General features: G+C 38.8%; 4 protein-coding genes across 12 annotated transcripts in view; 3 read left to right on the top strand and 1 right to left on the bottom strand.

The window, feature by feature from the left end:
* Positions 1–33: 33 nt before the first annotated feature.
* On the top strand, positions 34–1521 carry LOC132698978 (uncharacterized). 3 transcript variants are annotated; one of them, XM_060665335.1, is made up of 4 exons: positions 34–149; positions 204–608; positions 1091–1261; positions 1315–1521. In XM_060665335.1, exons 2-4 carry the CDS (start codon positions 306–308, stop codon positions 1504–1506), a joined length of 666 nt encoding a protein of 221 aa, XP_060521318.1. In that variant the 5' UTR covers positions 34–149; positions 204–305; the 3' UTR covers positions 1507–1521. The 3 variants fall into 3 exon arrangements, with proteins under 3 accessions (XP_060521318.1, XP_060521317.1, XP_060521316.1); XM_060665334.1 differs by lacking the exon at positions 34–149 and having other exon boundaries at positions 171–608; positions 1324–1521; XM_060665333.1 differs by lacking the exon at positions 34–149 and having other exon boundaries at positions 171–608.
* Positions 1522–1720: 199 nt separating this feature from the next.
* On the top strand, positions 1721–3750 carry LOC132698977 (SPRY domain-containing SOCS box protein 3). Of its 2 annotated transcripts, XM_060665331.1 has the most exons (4): positions 1721–1857; positions 2406–2652; positions 2707–3163; positions 3215–3750. In XM_060665331.1, the coding sequence occupies exons 1-4, from the start codon at positions 1748–1750 to the stop codon at positions 3322–3324; spliced, it is 924 nt and encodes a 307-aa protein (XP_060521314.1). In that variant the 5' UTR covers positions 1721–1747; the 3' UTR covers positions 3325–3750. The 2 variants fall into 2 exon arrangements, with proteins under 2 accessions (XP_060521314.1, XP_060521315.1); XM_060665332.1 differs by lacking the exon at positions 1721–1857 and having other exon boundaries at positions 2270–2652; positions 3215–3739.
* Positions 3751–4459: 709 nt separating this feature from the next.
* Positions 4460–8244, top strand: LOC132698975 (serine hydroxymethyltransferase). Of its 4 annotated transcripts, none has more exons than XM_060665327.1 (10): positions 4460–4599; positions 4648–4763; positions 4864–4978; positions 5256–5482; positions 5660–5805; positions 5867–5997; positions 6047–6242; positions 6297–6482; positions 6554–6859; positions 6916–7964. In XM_060665327.1, the coding sequence occupies exons 3-10, from the start codon at positions 4919–4921 to the stop codon at positions 7149–7151; spliced, it is 1488 nt and encodes a 495-aa protein (XP_060521310.1). In that variant the 5' UTR covers positions 4460–4599; positions 4648–4763; positions 4864–4918; the 3' UTR covers positions 7152–7964. The 4 variants fall into 4 exon arrangements, 3 of the variants coding, with proteins under 3 accessions (XP_060521310.1, XP_060521311.1, XP_060521312.1); XR_009618455.1 differs by adding an exon at positions 8177–8244 and having other exon boundaries at positions 4477–4763; positions 6916–8090; XM_060665328.1 differs by having other exon boundaries at positions 4581–4599; positions 4654–4763.
* A 375-nt stretch (positions 8245–8619) lies between these two features.
* The window catches only part of LOC132698971 (myosin heavy chain, non-muscle), a 38712-nt gene continuing 29980 nt past the window's right edge, over positions 8620–17351 (bottom strand). For all 3 annotated transcript variants that reach the window (XM_060665322.1, XM_060665321.1, XM_060665323.1), the window contains 7 exons: positions 16646–16738; positions 16429–16591; positions 12839–15631; positions 12627–12783; positions 10917–12504; positions 10554–10846; positions 8620–9599 (listed from right to left, as the gene is read on the bottom strand). In XM_060665322.1, coding sequence (XP_060521305.1) covers positions 9458–9599; positions 10554–10846; positions 10917–12504; positions 12627–12783; positions 12839–15631; positions 16429–16591; positions 16646–16738 — 5229 coding nt within the window. In that variant the 3' untranslated portion in view covers positions 8620–9457. The remainder of the gene's footprint in view (positions 9600–10553; positions 10847–10916; positions 12505–12626; positions 12784–12838; positions 15632–16428; positions 16592–16645; positions 16739–17351) is intronic.

The raw sequence follows: 17351 nt of genomic DNA, 5'->3' as shown, positions 1-17351 counted from the left end.
GGCACTAAAAATGTGGTTCATAATAAACGAATCAAAACATTGAACGGCAAAGTGCGCCCTTAACAAGTCGGAGAAAAGAATCGCGATGTCAGGTAGCATCTTAACGCACAACGGACCAACGGCGCCAATATAAACACCAGTGCGGAACGGTGTGTAACACGCCTTGCCTAATGCATTTTTGGATCAACAAAAGTAGTCAGCAGGGCTGGAGACAGGGCCACATTTGCGCCCTCCGACGTCCCATACCCCCCGCAGTGGTCGCGGCTTACTATAAAAGGCACCACCAGGGCACCAGGGGTCGCCCGATGGTAACCCCAGTCAGACGGTTCCAATCTCTCGATAGTGTCGTCAATAACGGTTTACGCCATGGCGGCAGGCCCCAACAATACCATCACCCGATTAGATCTTCCGGAAACCACGTGCAGCCGATGCACTATAATTTCAATGCAACGACGCCGGTGCAACACTCTGAGAGGTCTACTGAAGGGCAGGTTGATCCACTAGAGGACATTGGAGAGCTCCCGATGATATCCAAATGTAAATGTCTGGTGTATATGTTTTTCGTCTTGATAGTCATGGTAGCAGTAACCAATTATTTTGTTTATGGGGTGAGTAGTATGACCATATAGCTACTATAGATATAGAGGCCCTGACCGGATAAGTAGACCTCACTCTGGCTTTTCTAAGTAGAAACCAGCTTTAAATCTTATAAATTAACTTGTACATAAGGCAAAACTTACCCTTGTAAATGTACACATATTGTTTTCCTTACAATTCTGACAGGAAACGCAGCAACTTTTCCAGTGGGAGGGTATTTTTCTCTCAAAAACACAAAAAAGGTAAGAAGTAAATCACCAAACACCGAAAATGAAAACATAAAAATAAATCAATTTTCCAGAAAAATTACGACATTGTTTCAATTCAGTCAGTTGGGGAGTGATGCATGTGCGAAAGATCATTCCCAACTGTACAAAAATATCATAGCCACCTGTGGCGAGTCAATATTTACTATAGTAGGGCCACTATATTATCTAATAGCTATATGGGTATGGCCCACCAATTAGGAGTGGCTGACATTTTTTGGTTTCAGTACCCTTTTGTCATGGGGCAAATTACTTTCATGGTAGTGTCGTCTGTATCTGGCATATTGCTGTTAATTGCGGGCAGCTATTTCTTTGTATTTAAAGACTTGTGGGAAATAAGACGGGAGTCACGCCTTCGCAGGCAGCAACTGACCAATAACACGGAACAAAACCAGCAGGTACCTTGATTCTTCTTGACTCAAATGTCCTATTCACACGTTCGGTGTCATAGCTCTTTCAGCCCCAAGTAGTGGTAGAAGAGCCTCCGCCTCCGCCGCTGCAAGACTCTACAGAAGACCCGTCGGAAATACCCCCGCCTCCTTATCACATAGCTATACTTTTGTCTCCGCAGAGCGATCTAGACACGATCGATATTATCCAAGATCAGTCGCCTCCCCCGTCCTACGAGAAAGCCGTCACCTGAGTAAGGTAATAGATGGCGTTATTCCATTTCGGTTTCTTTAATGGCGAGGAGGTTTTCATTTGACCAATAAATTTTCTTCTTCTTTTGCCTTTCGGGAACCATCTCTCAGGATTTTTAGTTTAGGTTAAGTTACGCTCTCGCTGCGATCTGGGTGAGCGACCGTCGTTACTGTTTCGGTTATGTAAATAGGTTTAATGTACAGAGCTTTAGCGGACGACGACCTCGGAAGACTGTTTGATACATGCCAAAGATTATTTTTAATTGTTTCCTTCGGATATTTCTATATTTTTACAAGTTTTTTATCCATACTATTATAAACATATGCACAAATTGTGAATGCTTTAATACGACGTAAGTATTTGTTCGAAGTATTGTGTAACCTTTACAGAGTAAGATTTCTCTTATATTGTATTCTTATATATAAGACGAATATAAAGGAAAAGACCCAACAGCGGTTTTTCCAATCAATTCTTGATGTACCAAAAATAGCGTTGGCCAAATATCTCGTTTATATTTTAATAAAGCGAAGATTATAGCTTACTTAAGGCAGTTTGGACGTGAATTCTACCAAGATTACGTTTTTCTTGTGTTAGTCTCGACAATCAGCTTATTAAAAACACACTTTTTGAAAAATCTTATTATATTGTCTGTGTAACGTTTTAAATATACTCGAATGTAAACTTTACGGAGTTTTATTTTTAACGTGACTTTTGAACTATCGTCCCAATACTGTAATTACAAAGAAACTATCAGAGGTATTGACGCCAATTAACAAGCGCCAGAAACTAACCTCACTTTAATGAAAACCGGAGAAAACATTTCTTAAGTTTCGCAATGTCGGGCGAATTCGATAAACTGTATATAAACGACCGTGTCAATTGCGATGTAACGGATTCCAGTTCGTCACATAAGAAATTCAAGTCGAGAAGTAACCGTCGCGATCCAGAACCGATTTTCGACTGGCGCTGGTACTACCAGGAGGAGGATGCCTCAAACATTAGGCTTTCGCTAAATCGCAACGAAATTGTGTTTCATCCAATATATAGCTCGGGCACGGCTGCAATACGCGGGGATACCATCTTGAAGCAAAATATGCACCACTTTTGGGAAATTAAAATACTGACTCGTATGTACGGCACCGACGTGGTTAGCAACCTTGGGCCCTCTTTGAATTTCTTTATGTTTCCGGTCTGGTTTTAGATGTTGGGCGTGGGTACTGAACAAGCAAACTTAACCAATGGTAAGTTTAAGTTTTGCAGCTTGCTGGGTTTGGACAAGCACTCCTGGGGATATTCTTACCATGGATATATCCAGCACAACAAGCTTAAACGCCAATATAGCCGTAAATTCGATAAGGATAGGATAATAGGGATGCATCTCGATATGTGCAAAGGCACTTTAGAATACTACTTGGATAGGAGACCACTAGGCATTGCTTTCCGTGATCTTAAAGGTCTTGATTTGTATCCGATGGTAAGCTCCACGGCTGCCAAATCGGCGGTCCGTACCAACTGCTGCATTACGCAAAAGCTCACTCTACAATTGCTGTGTTTGCAAACTGTGATGCAACATGCCAACTTATATAAACAGTATCGCAAAACGCCAGGGCTCATGAATTTGTTCAGCAAGAGGTATTTCTGGTTGGCGCCGAAGCAAGGTGAATTCATTGAATTGGTGTACAGAGGAAAGTTACTGTTTGAATTTTCAGAAAAAAATGAACAAACTGAACTGGCCAGGCTAGAGGAAGAGGTTACTTTATCTTTGGTACACAGGGGACCATTGTTGATGGTGAAACGTCGTGGAAGGCATTGTTCCTAAAGTTCTATTGCCCGTGTTTTAGTACGGTTGTGTAATTTTTTATTTTTTGTGTTGTTATTTAAGAACTAAATTTTCATTTTCCCATCCTGGTATTTTATTGATGTTGTGATACTGGTTCATATATCGCCTCAGAATACAACCTTGGATATCGCGAATAATTAACGATGTTCACTGTATATTTTAAAGAAACAAATCTACAGGTGGGTCTAGAAAACATATATATGTGAGGTTGCCTATTGGGCGGGTACAAAAGTAGCATTGGGATTTAAGACTCGTCGTTTCGAAATGCTTCATTTAACCTTGACAGTAGAAAACTGAGCGTGTCATATCGCTCTATTAGTCACAATTACGTAAACAGCAGTTTTTGAATAAAACAAGAAAACAATAGTGATATAATAAATTAGAAAATGTTCACAAATTCTAAACAGCAGTCATCAGATAGGTCTAAAAACACTTTAATCCTTAAAATAAGCAAACTAAATTTCAAGCTTTCAATTGTATTAAGAAAATAGAAGTATTTTTTATTTTTTTTCTATACTTTCTATTTGGTCAGGCAAAACGGCCATCTTACAAACATATTGCAAAGTTTGTATTAATCAAAATCCTTAAGATACCTTCTTAATGGTAACGACATTTTTTTTTGAGGAAATCGAAGCAACCTCCGGCAATTCCACTTGGCAAACCTAATGTCTAGGACGTTGCCGAGCCATCCCTCGGTCCCAATAAGTCAGGTTCTTTTTTTTTATTCTTTTTTAAATTTAGGGCTAAAATTACCAGAATCATTCAGCCAAATAAGTTTGGAAGTGATATTGTTTTTTTTATACAATTTACAGAGCGTTGGGCACGTTTACCGGGATATTTTGCAAATTGCCGTTATCCATTGCGGTTTTTAGATTTTTCCTCATCAAATAATACTTTTATTATAAATTTTGACTTTTATTTTAAGTCTCCATCGGCAATGAAACGTTACATTCACCGTTGCACCAAGTTGATTTAAGAGTTACCAATAGTTACCAAACTTGGACGGAATACATCACATCACAAACCTTTAAGACCGTTTGTGGGAAGCATCCTCTCCGGTTTGCATTCTAGAAACAAATTCATAGAATTAATATTTTTTATCCATGATCATTGATCACTAGCTTTAAGGTCATGGTAATATGAGATAAATGTATTGTTTTGCGCACAAGTGTTGCACAATTCCCTTGTTAAAATTCATTTTCTCCAAAAAATATTCGATATTACAAAATGGAAGTGAATGGTTTTTCATGTCTGGTAATTAAAATTTCGCACATGAGGCACAATACTTTTCTAAATTTATAGGCCCAGTGCATATTGATGTTTGTGTCACACTGGGTCATACAAACCACTGCGTTAAGATTTTGATAAACGTCAGACCCCACCGGCGAATTTGAGATAAATTTGTTGTGGCCAAGAAGGTCAGTTTATTTTCGATAACATTAATTTTCGTATCTAAGTTTAAATAACTCTTATTTAGCAGATTACATATTTGAATTTCTTAAAAATCCATTTTATCAGTTTTAGGATCCAATGTTGGGCGAGAGCTGTGGTTACGAATGTTTTTTGAACCAAAATGGTTTCGCGCGTTCTCACCTTGCTGCCCGCATATAGTAGACACTTATTGCTGGAGGGGGTAGGTAAAACTTTGATACACCTACTGAGTACAAATTGAACTTGTTTGATTGGTTTCGAAAATTATCTACTTGAATGACTAGTTATTGCTTCATTTTATTTTAACATAGCTTGTGAAATCTGTTTTTGACCTGTTGTATGTATTTGTAAAGGGTTATCAACAATATTTTTGTTGTGTATAAATTTATTAAAACGTACCGCTATACGTTTATTTCGCGTCACTTAAGTTATTATCTCAAGTACCGTTCTTCTAAAATCTTGCTTTATTTTTTCTGCAGAAACAAAATTTAGTAATTGTGCACTCCTTAAGAATGAGTTCAAAGTTGCTCAGCGAAAATGTTTGGGATTCAGATCCAGAACTGTTTAAAATTATCGGGAAGGAAAAACAGAGACAATGTAGAGGTCTAGAAATGATTGCATCTGAGAATTTTACCTCTTTGGCAGTATTACAATGTCTAAGTTCCTGTTTGCACAATAAGTATGCCGAAGGCCTTCCTGGGGATAGGTATGATTTTATTTTATTTTTTTATAGAATTTATTTTCTAACAAACCCAAAAATCTACTAAAGCCTTCTTAAACAGCTTAACTGCAACTTAACCTGTTGCTTGGTGCATGCTTGTGTGAGGAACAAAAGCAACTAAATTTTGATATTTTGTTTTTAAACAAATATATTTTTAAAAAGGTATTATGGAGGAAATCAGTTTATAGATCAAATAGAACGTCTCGCTCAAAAGCGGACATTAGAAACTTACAGACTCGACCCCGAAGAATGGGGAGTTAATGTTCAACCATATTCGGGGTCTCCAGCCAATTTTGCAGTTTATACAGGTAAACGGGTTTGTTTTTGTATTATTAATTTCTAAGAATTTTGGTATACTGATGATTGTAGGTATTGTCGAACCTCATGGACGAATCATGGGTTTGGATTTACCTGACGGCGGTCACTTAACTCACGGGTTCTTTACACCGACTAAAAAAATTTCGGCAACTTCAATATTCTTTGAATCGATGCCTTATAAGGTATATATTTATTTGATTTAGTAACCTTTTCCCAATTACTATTCGTTAGGTTCATCCAGAGACAGGTCTTATTGACTATGACATGCTACTAAAAACCGCTCGTCTCTTCAAACCAAAAATTATTATCGCCGGAGTGAGCTGTTACTCTAGAGCCCTGGATTATAAAAAGTTCAAAGAAATCTGCAACGAGGTGGGCGCCTATTTAATGTCCGATATGGCACACATTTCTGGATTAGTTGCTGCGGGTATTCCGATTATCATCGAGACAATTTTTCGCAATTAACTATAAATAATCTCAGGCGTTACTGCGAATCCCTTCGAGTACAGTGACATAGTGACAACCACTACACATAAAAGCTTAAGAGGACCCAGGGCTGGAGTTATCTTCTTCAGAAAAGGTGTCAAATCCGTAAACGCCAAAGGCGAGAAAATCCTTTATGATTTCGAGAATAGAATAAATGAAGCAGTTTTCCCTGGTCTACAAGGTAATATTTTCTCGTGCTGTTGAAAAAAATACAAAATGTGTCATAACAATTCTTTGAATTTCATTTAACAGGTGGGCCTCACGAAAATACAATAGCAGCAATAGCTACCACAATGAAACAAGCCAATACCCCGGAATTCAAGCAATATGCGCAAAATATATTAAACAACGCTAAAAGATTGAGCGATGGTTTGCAGAAGAAGGGATATAAGGTGGTAACAGGCGGTACTGATTTGCATTTGCTTTTACTGGACGTGCGGTCAGCTGGTCTCACAGGGGCGAAGGCTGAATACATTCTAGAAGAGATTTCTATCGCTTGCAACAAAAATACAGTGCCCGGAGATAAAAGCGCAAAGAGTCCATCCGGTATCAGGTTAGGTATGCGGTTTTTTCCTTTTGTCCATCAGCTCTCAATATTGATGAAACATTTGTAGGTACACCGGCTTTAACCACTCGGGGCTTAGTAGAAAAAGATATAGATGTGGTGGTTGATTTTATCGATTCCGGTCTTAAATTGGGCAAGGAGATCGGCGAAAAATCCGGCCCAAAATTGGTTGATTTTAAGGCTGCAGTTCACAGTGAAGAGTTCAATGGAAGGGTTGCTTGCCTGCGGGAGGAAGTGGAAAATTTCAGCGCGAAGTTCCCCTTGCCCGGTTATGAAACTTACTAAACTCTAAGATAAAAGGATGTTTTGTCATGGTTTACATATAAAATAGCGTGGCTGTTGGCTATCTAAATGTTTTCGGTCGATTTTTTATACAAATAAATGTACACCATTTCAGGTACTTTTTAATTTTAATATACGCCGCCAGTGAGCTTTTATACTTTTAACGGGCCCTACCCTTCTACTCCGTGTAGGCGTATCTATCGCCGGTTATATGAGCAGAAATGTACAGGTAGCTAGTTAATAATAATAACAGGTCTTTATTTATATATCTATAATCAAAGAAGTAAGACAGTGTAAGATAGGAGGGAGGAGATCTAACAAAGTTAGTCACCACCCTGAGAGAAGAGATTTTATGAATTAATCTACATTAATCAGACTGTAACACTGTGAAAGAGAGGTTGTAAAAATACATTTATACACATTTTAATAAACAAAAAACTCGAACACTTTTTTTATAGTTAGTCACTTTAATGGATTGGAGGTGCTGCATGGAAATACAGAAATAAGCACAGTAAAAAGGAAAAAAAAGCATTAATTGGAGAGTAGAATAGTTTTAAGATGCTTTCTAAAATCGGAAGCGGTCGAGCAGCACTTGAGGTAATCTGGAATGAAGTTGAAATATTTAGTGACGTTATAACTGAAAGAACGCTGATAAAGGGCAGTACGGTACCGTGGGACAGTGTACAGAGAATTATGATAGTTTTCAGCGCTGATGAATATCGGATCCCTTGACACGTTTTTCAAAGATACTTTGGCTGTTCGCACTGCGCAATTTTAAAGACTAGTGTACATAAGTGGAGAAAGAATCTTTGATTTAATTTAAGCCATCCGGATTCGCGATAATACGGTGAAATGTGATGAAATTTCCTGGCAACTGTTTTGCAGCTTCTGTAGTCTTATCTGATTTTTGTTGAAGAGGGCAGGCCAGTATACCACATTACAGTAAGTTAAAAGGGAAAGAATAAGGGAGCCGCATAAACTTTGTTTGATTTCTGTATACAAAATATCATTCAATATATAGTTTTTAGTTTCCCATAACTTCTGAAGTAACCGAGGACACGTGCTATTCGAAACGAAGTTTGCTATTAAAAAACACACCCAAATTCTGGAAGGAATTGTTAATCCATCATTAATCCATGGAAGCAAATCGTTTTCGGAAGAACTACGTAATTTCCGGTTTACTTTCCATAATTGAAGAGCACAGCTACAAAGTACATTTTCTTTATATGATTAATATTAATATTAAGAGATTCGTCCTGGTCCCAATTTTAGATATTTTTTTTTGAACACTTAAATTTATCCTGCGTTTTTAGATTTAATATGGGCATCTTCGAAGCCATCATTCAGCAAAATTTTCTCAAAACTTGCTGATCTCATTAAATCTTTACGAAAATAACGAGTCAAGCGTTGAGATCGCTGCCATTCTATACAATATAGACAATATTAAATTCTAGCCTATGTGAAATGAAAAATCGCAATCGGCTTAAGTAGATTTATTAAACTCGTTAAATTATATAATTATGCCAGCCCTGACCCCAATACTCTAAGACAATATATAGTTTCTTGTTTAAATATATACAAAATGCAAAAATTTTATTCGTTTTATTGTACAAAAACATGCATCATATCAAAACCGGTGACAGCCTAAACTGTGTAGATGTCTTTACAAAAAATATATTCTACAAAATATGTATCAAAATGTTAATTTAAAACATTAAATTCTAATTATTATTATTGTTAGCAGCATTTGCTTATTTAGGTTTGGATCAAGATGGTCTAACGGTAATGAAAATGACTTTAAAATGCTTTTCAAAATTCTAGACCTAGTACTGGTAAAGTTAAGTTTTAAAAATACACCGAGCTAGGTAAATCAACATCATCTTGAGCAGATAGGCACATTCTTGTAAGCCAAACTCTCAGTGTATTTTTCCTTTAATGAGCTTTTATAAGGTTGACGATGTTCCGTTTTAATTGCATATATAGAGTTACCATATCATATACAAATCCAATGCAAGTTAAATACCAGCAATACAAAAAAAAAGCATTAGTTATTTCGAAATAATTGTCGTTTTTTAAAAAACCCAAATCAAGCTCAATCTGTGAAATAAATAACTTTTTTACAAGCAAATTCAGACTTAATAAATAACTGAATATTCCGTAAGACACTGGCTAAGTACTAGACAATCTAACATTATGTACAAAAGCGCATCTGTATCCTAATACGATTGTTAATTTGATAAAAAAAAAAACATGACTTTAATAGCTCAGTGAAAAACGACCCGATTGCGAATATTTTTTTCTGATAATTTCTAATTCGGAGCGTCGTCGCCATCCATTGCCTCGTCTTGAGTTGTGGAATCGTCTCCGGAACCGTTCCCGCTCGTTTGAATGGAACCTCTCTTCGCTGAACTCAAACGGGATGACGACAGACCCATAGAACCCGCACCTCGCCTATTAAAGTATCCGTAAAAGTGCTAAATTTAAAATCGAGTTTGCCACCTTCCAAAACGAAAATAGAATTAGCCAATCAAACTCACGGATAGTTGCAAACAACTCAAGCATTTGCACAGCATCAAATACTTTCGACGAAACTCATCAGCTCTGGTTATTATTGGTTAATGCATAACAATTGTTACGTATCTTGGTTAGCTTGAATATTGAACGCAACAAAACCATTTTAAAGAATAAAAGGAAGCACGGCTGCCCTACTGTTACAAAAAAAAATTGACAGAAGAGTTATGTGAGTCTTACTTAGAATGAATGTGCGCTTTACAAACTAAAAGGAAACCTAAAACGTGACTGAACCTCAAACTACACATGCACAAGTCGAGTCTTGGAGGAACTACCGGCATATATCTTTTGGACAAGAAAACTGAGGAACATGGGAATATAAACATCAATTTAAGGTTCTGAAAGAGTAGTTTCTGCTGCATGTAGAAGTGCTTCTCATCAATATAGAAAGTGAGTCTTTTTCCAGAATATTTTTAATTATGGCATAATTTAAATAAGGAGGGGCGATAGAAGAAAAACATTGAAAATTGCCGTCTTTGCGACTTTGTTGTTAGTAATTTAACTTCGTCATGGGGAAAAGTCACTTGATTGACGCTTTACCGTAAAAGTTAGATATGTTACAACAAAATATACAGATTTGGTAGTAGCGTCTCAAAGGCGACAGATCCATTTACATATTATTAAACAGCCGATAATTAGTAACGCAAGTGTATTTTTTTTTTTGAAAAATTGCAGCCAATTAAAACATTATTAAGCTTGATCACTCTTTAACATACCGAATTTTGATTTTATAATGACGGATTGATTTAATGAAATTCACTTTATCGAACTGTAAAATAAATATATTGAAGTTGCTAGGAAATTTTCTTGAATGTGATGGTGGCAGTCAGTTACCTCAATTTGCTCTTTAAATTATTGATTTCTCTCGTCATGCTCTCGTGGGATTCGAGCATGTCTTCGCACTCCCTCTGTGCTTTACGCTTTTGCGCTTTCTCCCTGGTCACTTCCTCTTCAGCTTCGTCTAACTGCCTCTTGAGCGCCTTCACCCTCGAATTACCCTTTTCTACCTGTTCTTTGTATTGATCGGCGTGGCGACGTTCGTCTTCCAATTGCATGACCAATTCTTTTATTTTTTTGTCCAGCTTGCGACCCATCTTCTGCTGCGCCAACCTTTCTTTGGCCTCAACCTGTAAATTTTATTAAGTATGGTTAATCTGATTAAAAGGAAGATTCCCGCAACACAATAAATTCATTTACCTCTAACTGCTCTTCGAGATTACTGATCTTGCTCTCCAAAGCAGCAATTGTAGCCTTTGTTTTGGTCCTTTGAGCTGTCTCCAGTTCCGTCAATTTCGCCTTCAGTTCTTTGTTTTGCCTCTCGAGCAATAGCCTGTTTGATTCAATCTTCTGATTAGCCGACCTCTCATTTGATAAATCTGTGGTGAGCTGCTCAATGCTCAACTGGGCTTTCCTGGCACGGTCTTGCAACATTTCGTTTGTACTCTGTTCCTCTTCAATTTCTTCCTCTAGGGTAGCTATTCTTGCTTCTAAGCGGCGTTTTTCATCAATAAGTAGAGAACCTTTATTGTTGCTAGAATTAATTTCTTCTAATAGTTCATCCCTTTCAGCTTCTGCCGCCCTTCTCGCCCGCTCTGAACTCGATAAATCTTCAGTTAGTTGTAGAACCTCTGCCTCCAAAGTCTTGACCTTTCTCTCGGCCTCTTTACTATTCGCAGCCAACTCATCTCTGGCAGCCCTAGCCTCTTCCGCGTCCCTAATCGCTTCTTTACATTGCTGCTGAGATTTCTTTAGTTGCTTCAACGCATCTTCCTTTACCTTATACTGTAACTCAATTTGACTTTCCAACTCCTTTATGTCCCCTTCAAGTTTCTTTTTTGAACTTACTGCTGCAGCTCTTTGCTTTCGCTCTTCATCTAGTTCTGCCTCCAAGTCCCTAAGTTGTTTAACAATGCCTCGGCGCTTCTCTTCAGCTTGTTCCTCTTTAGCTTGTATGTCTCTTTCAAATTGAGCCCTCAGGGCTTGCATGTTCACCTCCAACCTAAGTTTGGCATCTTCAGTAAGTTGCAATTCATCCTCTAGTTCCTCATTCTGAGTCTTAAGCTCTGCCAGTTGGGATTCAAGAGATCTTTTGGCTTTTTCAAGTTCGTGAACATTTTTGTCCGCCGTGCCTTGGTTATTGACTAATTCATCAAGTTCTCCCTGAAGTTGCCTTCTAACTCTTTCTAACTCATCAATTTTAACATTAGAATCATCCAGTTCACGTTTAAGAGAAAGCACCAATGTTTCCTTATCCCTGGCTTCCTTTTCCACGGCATCTTTTTCCAATGCTAGCTTTTCGCTAATGCTTTTTTCTTCGGCTAAGATTTTGTCAAAATTTTTCTGCTTCTTTTCTAATTCAGACACCTTTTGTCTCTGAGTCTCCAAATCAATATTGGCATCTTCAAGCTCTGCGGCAATCTTCTTTTTACTTCTTTCTAGTTTGTCGTTGGCAACTGTCAGTTCATCCACCTGCCTTTGTAGAGCTTCTAAATCTTTGGCCAATTTCTTTTTGCTTTCTTCCAATATGGCGGCCTGTTCTGCTTCATCTTCTGCTTTCTTTTTGGCTTCCGCCAATTGGGTAACCATAGTGGCCATTTGCTTTTCCAGATTTTTCTTTGCTTCTTCTTCTTCCTCAATTTGTTCATGCAGAGCTTCCTTATCCGACTCGAGCTGTCGGAGTTTTGAACTTAATGCCAATTTTTGTCTAGTCTCTTCCTCCAATGCTGCTTGGGTCTCTGAGAACTGAGACTCAATGGTGGCCTGACTCTTCTGAGCAGCTGATGCCCTAAAATTGAAAAAATGGAACTGCACAAGCGCATAGCGGTTATATTAACAAACTTCACAAAATTATATAAAATATATTTTCAAACAACAAACATTATACACTCACATATAGAAATTTCGTACCTTAATTCAGCTTCTTCAAGTTGTTGCATAACATTTTCAACTTCCTGTTGAAGTTTAATTGTTTTCTCTTGAAGCTCAACCCTTGATCGATCGACTTCAGCTAATTTGGACTGAACTTCAGCGAGTTGACTCTCAGCTTGTTTTCTCCTTCTTTCCCCTATAAAATTCAAGTGAAACCTAAGTCTGCCGCAATTTTCACCTTAATATGTTACCTTCCTGCCTACTGGCGCCCACACTCCTCAATTCCGTTGTCAAATCTGCATTTTCTGCCTCTAAAGTTTGTTTGGCTTTTTCAAAGGCAGCTTTCTGCTTCTTAATATTTTCCAACTGCTCGTTAAGACTGGCTAACTCTTGGGAATGCTTATGGCGCATATCGGCTTGTGAGGCTTCATGCAAAGCTGTCTCCTCTTCAAGACTTTTCTTAAGAGTGGCCAACTCCTGCTCTCTCTTGGATCTTAGCTCTTGTTGAGCCGCTGTTGTATCTAACGAGTCCAATAATTCATTTTTCAGAGCTTCTAGTTCTTCGTTCAAATCGCGTTTCATTTTCTCTGCTTTACTTCTTGCTACCTTTTCCGCTTCCAAATCTTCCTGTAGCTCGGTTAGTTGACTTTCTAGTTCTCTAAGCGCCTTCTGGGCTTGAGCTTTTTGGGCGCTCTCATCGTCCACTTTTACCATAGCTTGCGCAAGTTCTTCTTCCCTCTTGCCTAACTGTAACTGCAGCTCTTCAATTTGCGTGCGTTTCTCCTGAAGCTGTTCTTTTAGATCGTTGACTTCGGTTTCCACTTTACGCTTAGTTCGATCTGATTCCTGTCTCTGTTGGTGATCTTTCAAAAGACGTTCTTCTAATTCGGCAATGGTTGATTCGTGCTTTGTCTTTAATTTTGACAAGTGTTTGGCTTTTTCTTCTTCTTCGGCTAAAGCTTGACTTAAGTCATTACTTCTCTCTTCCAACAGTTTCTTTTCTTTGAGCAGTTTCTGATTCGTGTCGTCTGAAAGGGCCAGATCCTCTTCTAACTTTTTGATTTTCGCGTCGCATTGGACTTTTTCTAATTGGAGTTTCTGTCGGGCAGCCTCTTCCTCTTCCAATTGTTCCTCCAAATCCTGAATGGTAAGCTGTAGTTTTTTCTTATCGTTGGATAAAGTGGAAACTCGTTCTTCCTCTTCCTCAATCCTGGCTTCTAAATCGTGTAAAATTTCTTCCAATTCCAATTTTCTAGCAGTCAATCTGGCTCTCATTTCTTCCGCCTCAGCGCACAATTCAACTTCCGCCTGCAACTGTTCTTGAAGTACAGCCTTTTCGTCTTGAGCTTTCTGGTATTTGGACTCAAATTCTTGTACCGCCTTTATGTGTACTTCAAGCTTGTCTTTAACTTGCTTGAGTTCATCTTCCTTTTGCATCAATTTCTCTTCTTGTTTGGTCACCTCCAAAAGGGGTTTCACTTTCGTGTACAATCTCCACCACTGCCAATTGCGCAACTTGAGATACGCCGAACAATTTCTCTGGATAATGCGGATCGCGTTAAGCTGTTGCACTCGTTTTTGGTAGTTTCGTCTGGACAGGAATCCTCTGCAAAAGGCTTGGAAATTGACAATCAGGTCGGTAATTTTGTAATCCCTTTCTTCCTCTAGATGAGCCAAAACGCCGGCCCTAAAGAATATCTTAGATTGGCCTATGCGATACAAGTTTGAGTCTAGTTCCAAGCTCTTGATCATCGTTTCACAAGCTTTTTTACCATCCATGAACCCTTTGTTAATTACGTTGGGTGTGAGAAGTTCATACCGCTGCCTGAATTCTTGGAATGGAATTCGATTGGGAAACCCTTGTCTGCAAATACGGATCCCTTCAAGGACGCCATTGCACCTTAGCTGATCCAACACCAAAGGTGCGTCGATCTTTCCAGCGCGTTTTTCATGATTAGGGATAATACAACGAACGAAGTTGGGATTAGTGTTACGCAGTGTTACCATCAAGTTGGCCAACTGCTCTTTATACAAATAGGAAACCGTTCGGAACATTCCTTTCGCGCGGCCCAAGTTTTCCGCATCTTTCCAGATGTGGACGACGAACGGATCGGTGGAAGCTTGCAGAAGGGATACGACGTTTTCATTTTGGGGGTCCATGTTCTTCATGAGCCACTGGGTGGCGCAATAATCTACTTTTCCGGCGTAATGGATGATAGAGAAATCTGCGGCGCCTCTAAAATCGCTCTTTCTAAACTTTGCATGCATGGAATGTGCATTGATTAGTTTTTCGACAAAGGTCTTATCGGTGGCTTTGGGGAAGAGACATTCTTCGTCCAGAAGGGCCATAATACCCATGGGCTTATCGATTAAATCAATCGTGGGTTGTAAATCGAGACCGAAATCTATAAATTTCCACTCGATACCTTCCCTTTGATATTCTTCCTGCTCGAGAATGAACATGGTGTGATTGAACAGTTGTTGAAGTTTTTCGTTTGTGTAGTTGATGCAGAGCTGCTCAAACGAGTTCAAGTCAAAAATTTCGAAACCGGCAATATCGAGAATACCGATGAAGCTGGCGCCTTGGCGTTTCGTACGACCCAACGACCTGTTAATTCTGTTCACCAACCACTTGAACATGCGTTCGTAGCAAGCTTTGGACACCGCCTCCACCGCAAATTCGACCTGCTCTTTCGTCTGACTTTTCGTTACAAAATCGCGACCGACTTTGATCCTGGGCTTTAAGAAGGCGCGGGTCATGTCGGTAACGGACAAACCCAAGAGGTGGGCGATCTTCTGCGCGACCGTGTTCTCGGGCAACGTCGCCTGGTCGGAGTTGCGATCCTGCTTGAATTGCATCTTACCGAACAGCATTACCGCGGAAACTACCCTGAAAATGGCACTGAAATCTTCCTGAGTCATACCCATGATGTTCATGCTCTTGACTGTGGCTTGGAATTCGGCGGCGTCGTCAACGCCGGGTACCAAGTGATTGTCGTCGCGGTAAAAATTGTAGGAACCGGGCTCTTCGAGGATGAATTCCTCTGCGAGTTAAAAGAAAAGTATGAAATAGTACCAGTTCTCCAAATTTCGATTTACTTTATTGTTTTTAACGTGCGCTTTGTTATATTATTATGAAGGCGCTGAGAGGCCACCAAAAATTAAATACAGCTTTTAGTTTAATAAGGAATAAGTCAGAAACTGTTTCTGACTTGTTATCCAGAAATTCTGACTTATTCCTCAAAAATTTGTCCAGAAAAGGAACTCGAAAAACCGGACGTCAAAATTTACAATTATTTCCTTCCCATAACGTACGGCTATAACAATTATATGGAAGATACAAAGCTGCTATTTGGTATTACTGTTTTTTTTATACTTGAGAAATGGTGTAGTTTCTTAGCTAAGACGAAAAATTGGCGATTGTAAAAATTTGCCATATGTTTATTATTTACAAAACTTGCTAACGTTTCGCCAATCATCATGTTGACTTCTTCAGAGCTTGGCTGAAACTGGCTCGCATTTTACTCTGGGCCTGTTTATTTGAGGGGGGCGGAGCTAAATGAGGAGCATAAACATCGTCTCAGATAACTGATTCCCATATTGGTGAACGGTAAAGATCGCGGTTGAGATTGTATGGTTGCTTCTATTTCGTTGGCAGCAGAATTGATTCTATGCACGAATTTTAGTATTTATAGAATAAAATTTTATGTCCGCTTTCGTGATTGTATTCGGCAACTGCCGATAAGTTTATTTGTCTTAGTCTTTAGACAGGTACAGAGTACAATTCAGTTTCACTAGCTCAGGATGATTGCGAAACGTTACGGGAATGGAGGAAACCTACTTTTTTGTTCGGGAGATGCGCCGGCCAGGAGCTGATAAAAAATGTGGAAGGTCCTCTCGAACTTGGCTTGTCTTATGGCACGTGACTTTTCTAATAGGTAAGTTTCTATGTTGGCACCCGCTATGTAGCCGGAAGCGTCAAAGTTAATCCTAATGAACTTGCCCTAAAAAAAAACACCGTCGAGAGTGCGGGACAATGCGACGGGAGGGCGACTTACGAATCTCGACGAGTTGTCGTTTTTGATGGTTTTTGCGTTACCGAACGCCTCGAGAATCGGATTGGCTTGCAGGAGTTGCTGCTCGAGACCGCCCTGTACAAAATGCAGCCACATAAAAAAACCACACACATAAAAAAGATTATATTAAACACATGTGGTGTTGGCGATCTTGTATACGGAACGCGATTGCTTCGAATCGCGTCGGGTGGTTAAAACTCAAAGCAACAAAACACCATGGGGATTAAGGTGCCGGCGAATTTTCTGTCTCTGTCTCAAATCATCTGGTCACAAAATTTCACGATTTCACAAGCCGGCGTGAATTCAAATCACAAAACCATAAAGTTTTTTTGCATAATATGCGACCCACAATTTATTATTGTGTTGTTACTTTTTGCTACAGTGTTTAAAACATAAATTTCAAAATTTCATAGAACGTTTAAATTGTAACTTTTGATCAATTAAAAACATTTTCGTGGAAACTGGTATGTGTTGCATATTTTCCCGTTTCAACGAGTTGACAATTGTTTTTAAATATCTTAAATAATTCGGTTAAAAATTCTCTTATATTTTTTTGTATGTAAGTTTTGGTTTTCGGGGCAGTTAAAATAAAAAATAATCACCAATTTTTGTTTTTAAATTCCGAGTCCACATTTGCTGTTTCTGTTTGACCGGTATCTGGAAAATACTTTCAATATTCAGTGGTTTT

The sequence above is a fragment of the Cylas formicarius genome, unplaced genomic scaffold, assembly GCF_029955315.1.
Source record: "Cylas formicarius isolate icCylForm1 unplaced genomic scaffold, icCylForm1.1 PGA_scaffold_3__17_contigs__length_32017465, whole genome shotgun sequence".
Lineage (NCBI taxonomy): Eukaryota > Metazoa > Arthropoda > Insecta > Coleoptera > Brentidae > Cylas > Cylas formicarius.
This window is presented reverse-complemented; position numbering and strand designations above follow the sequence as displayed.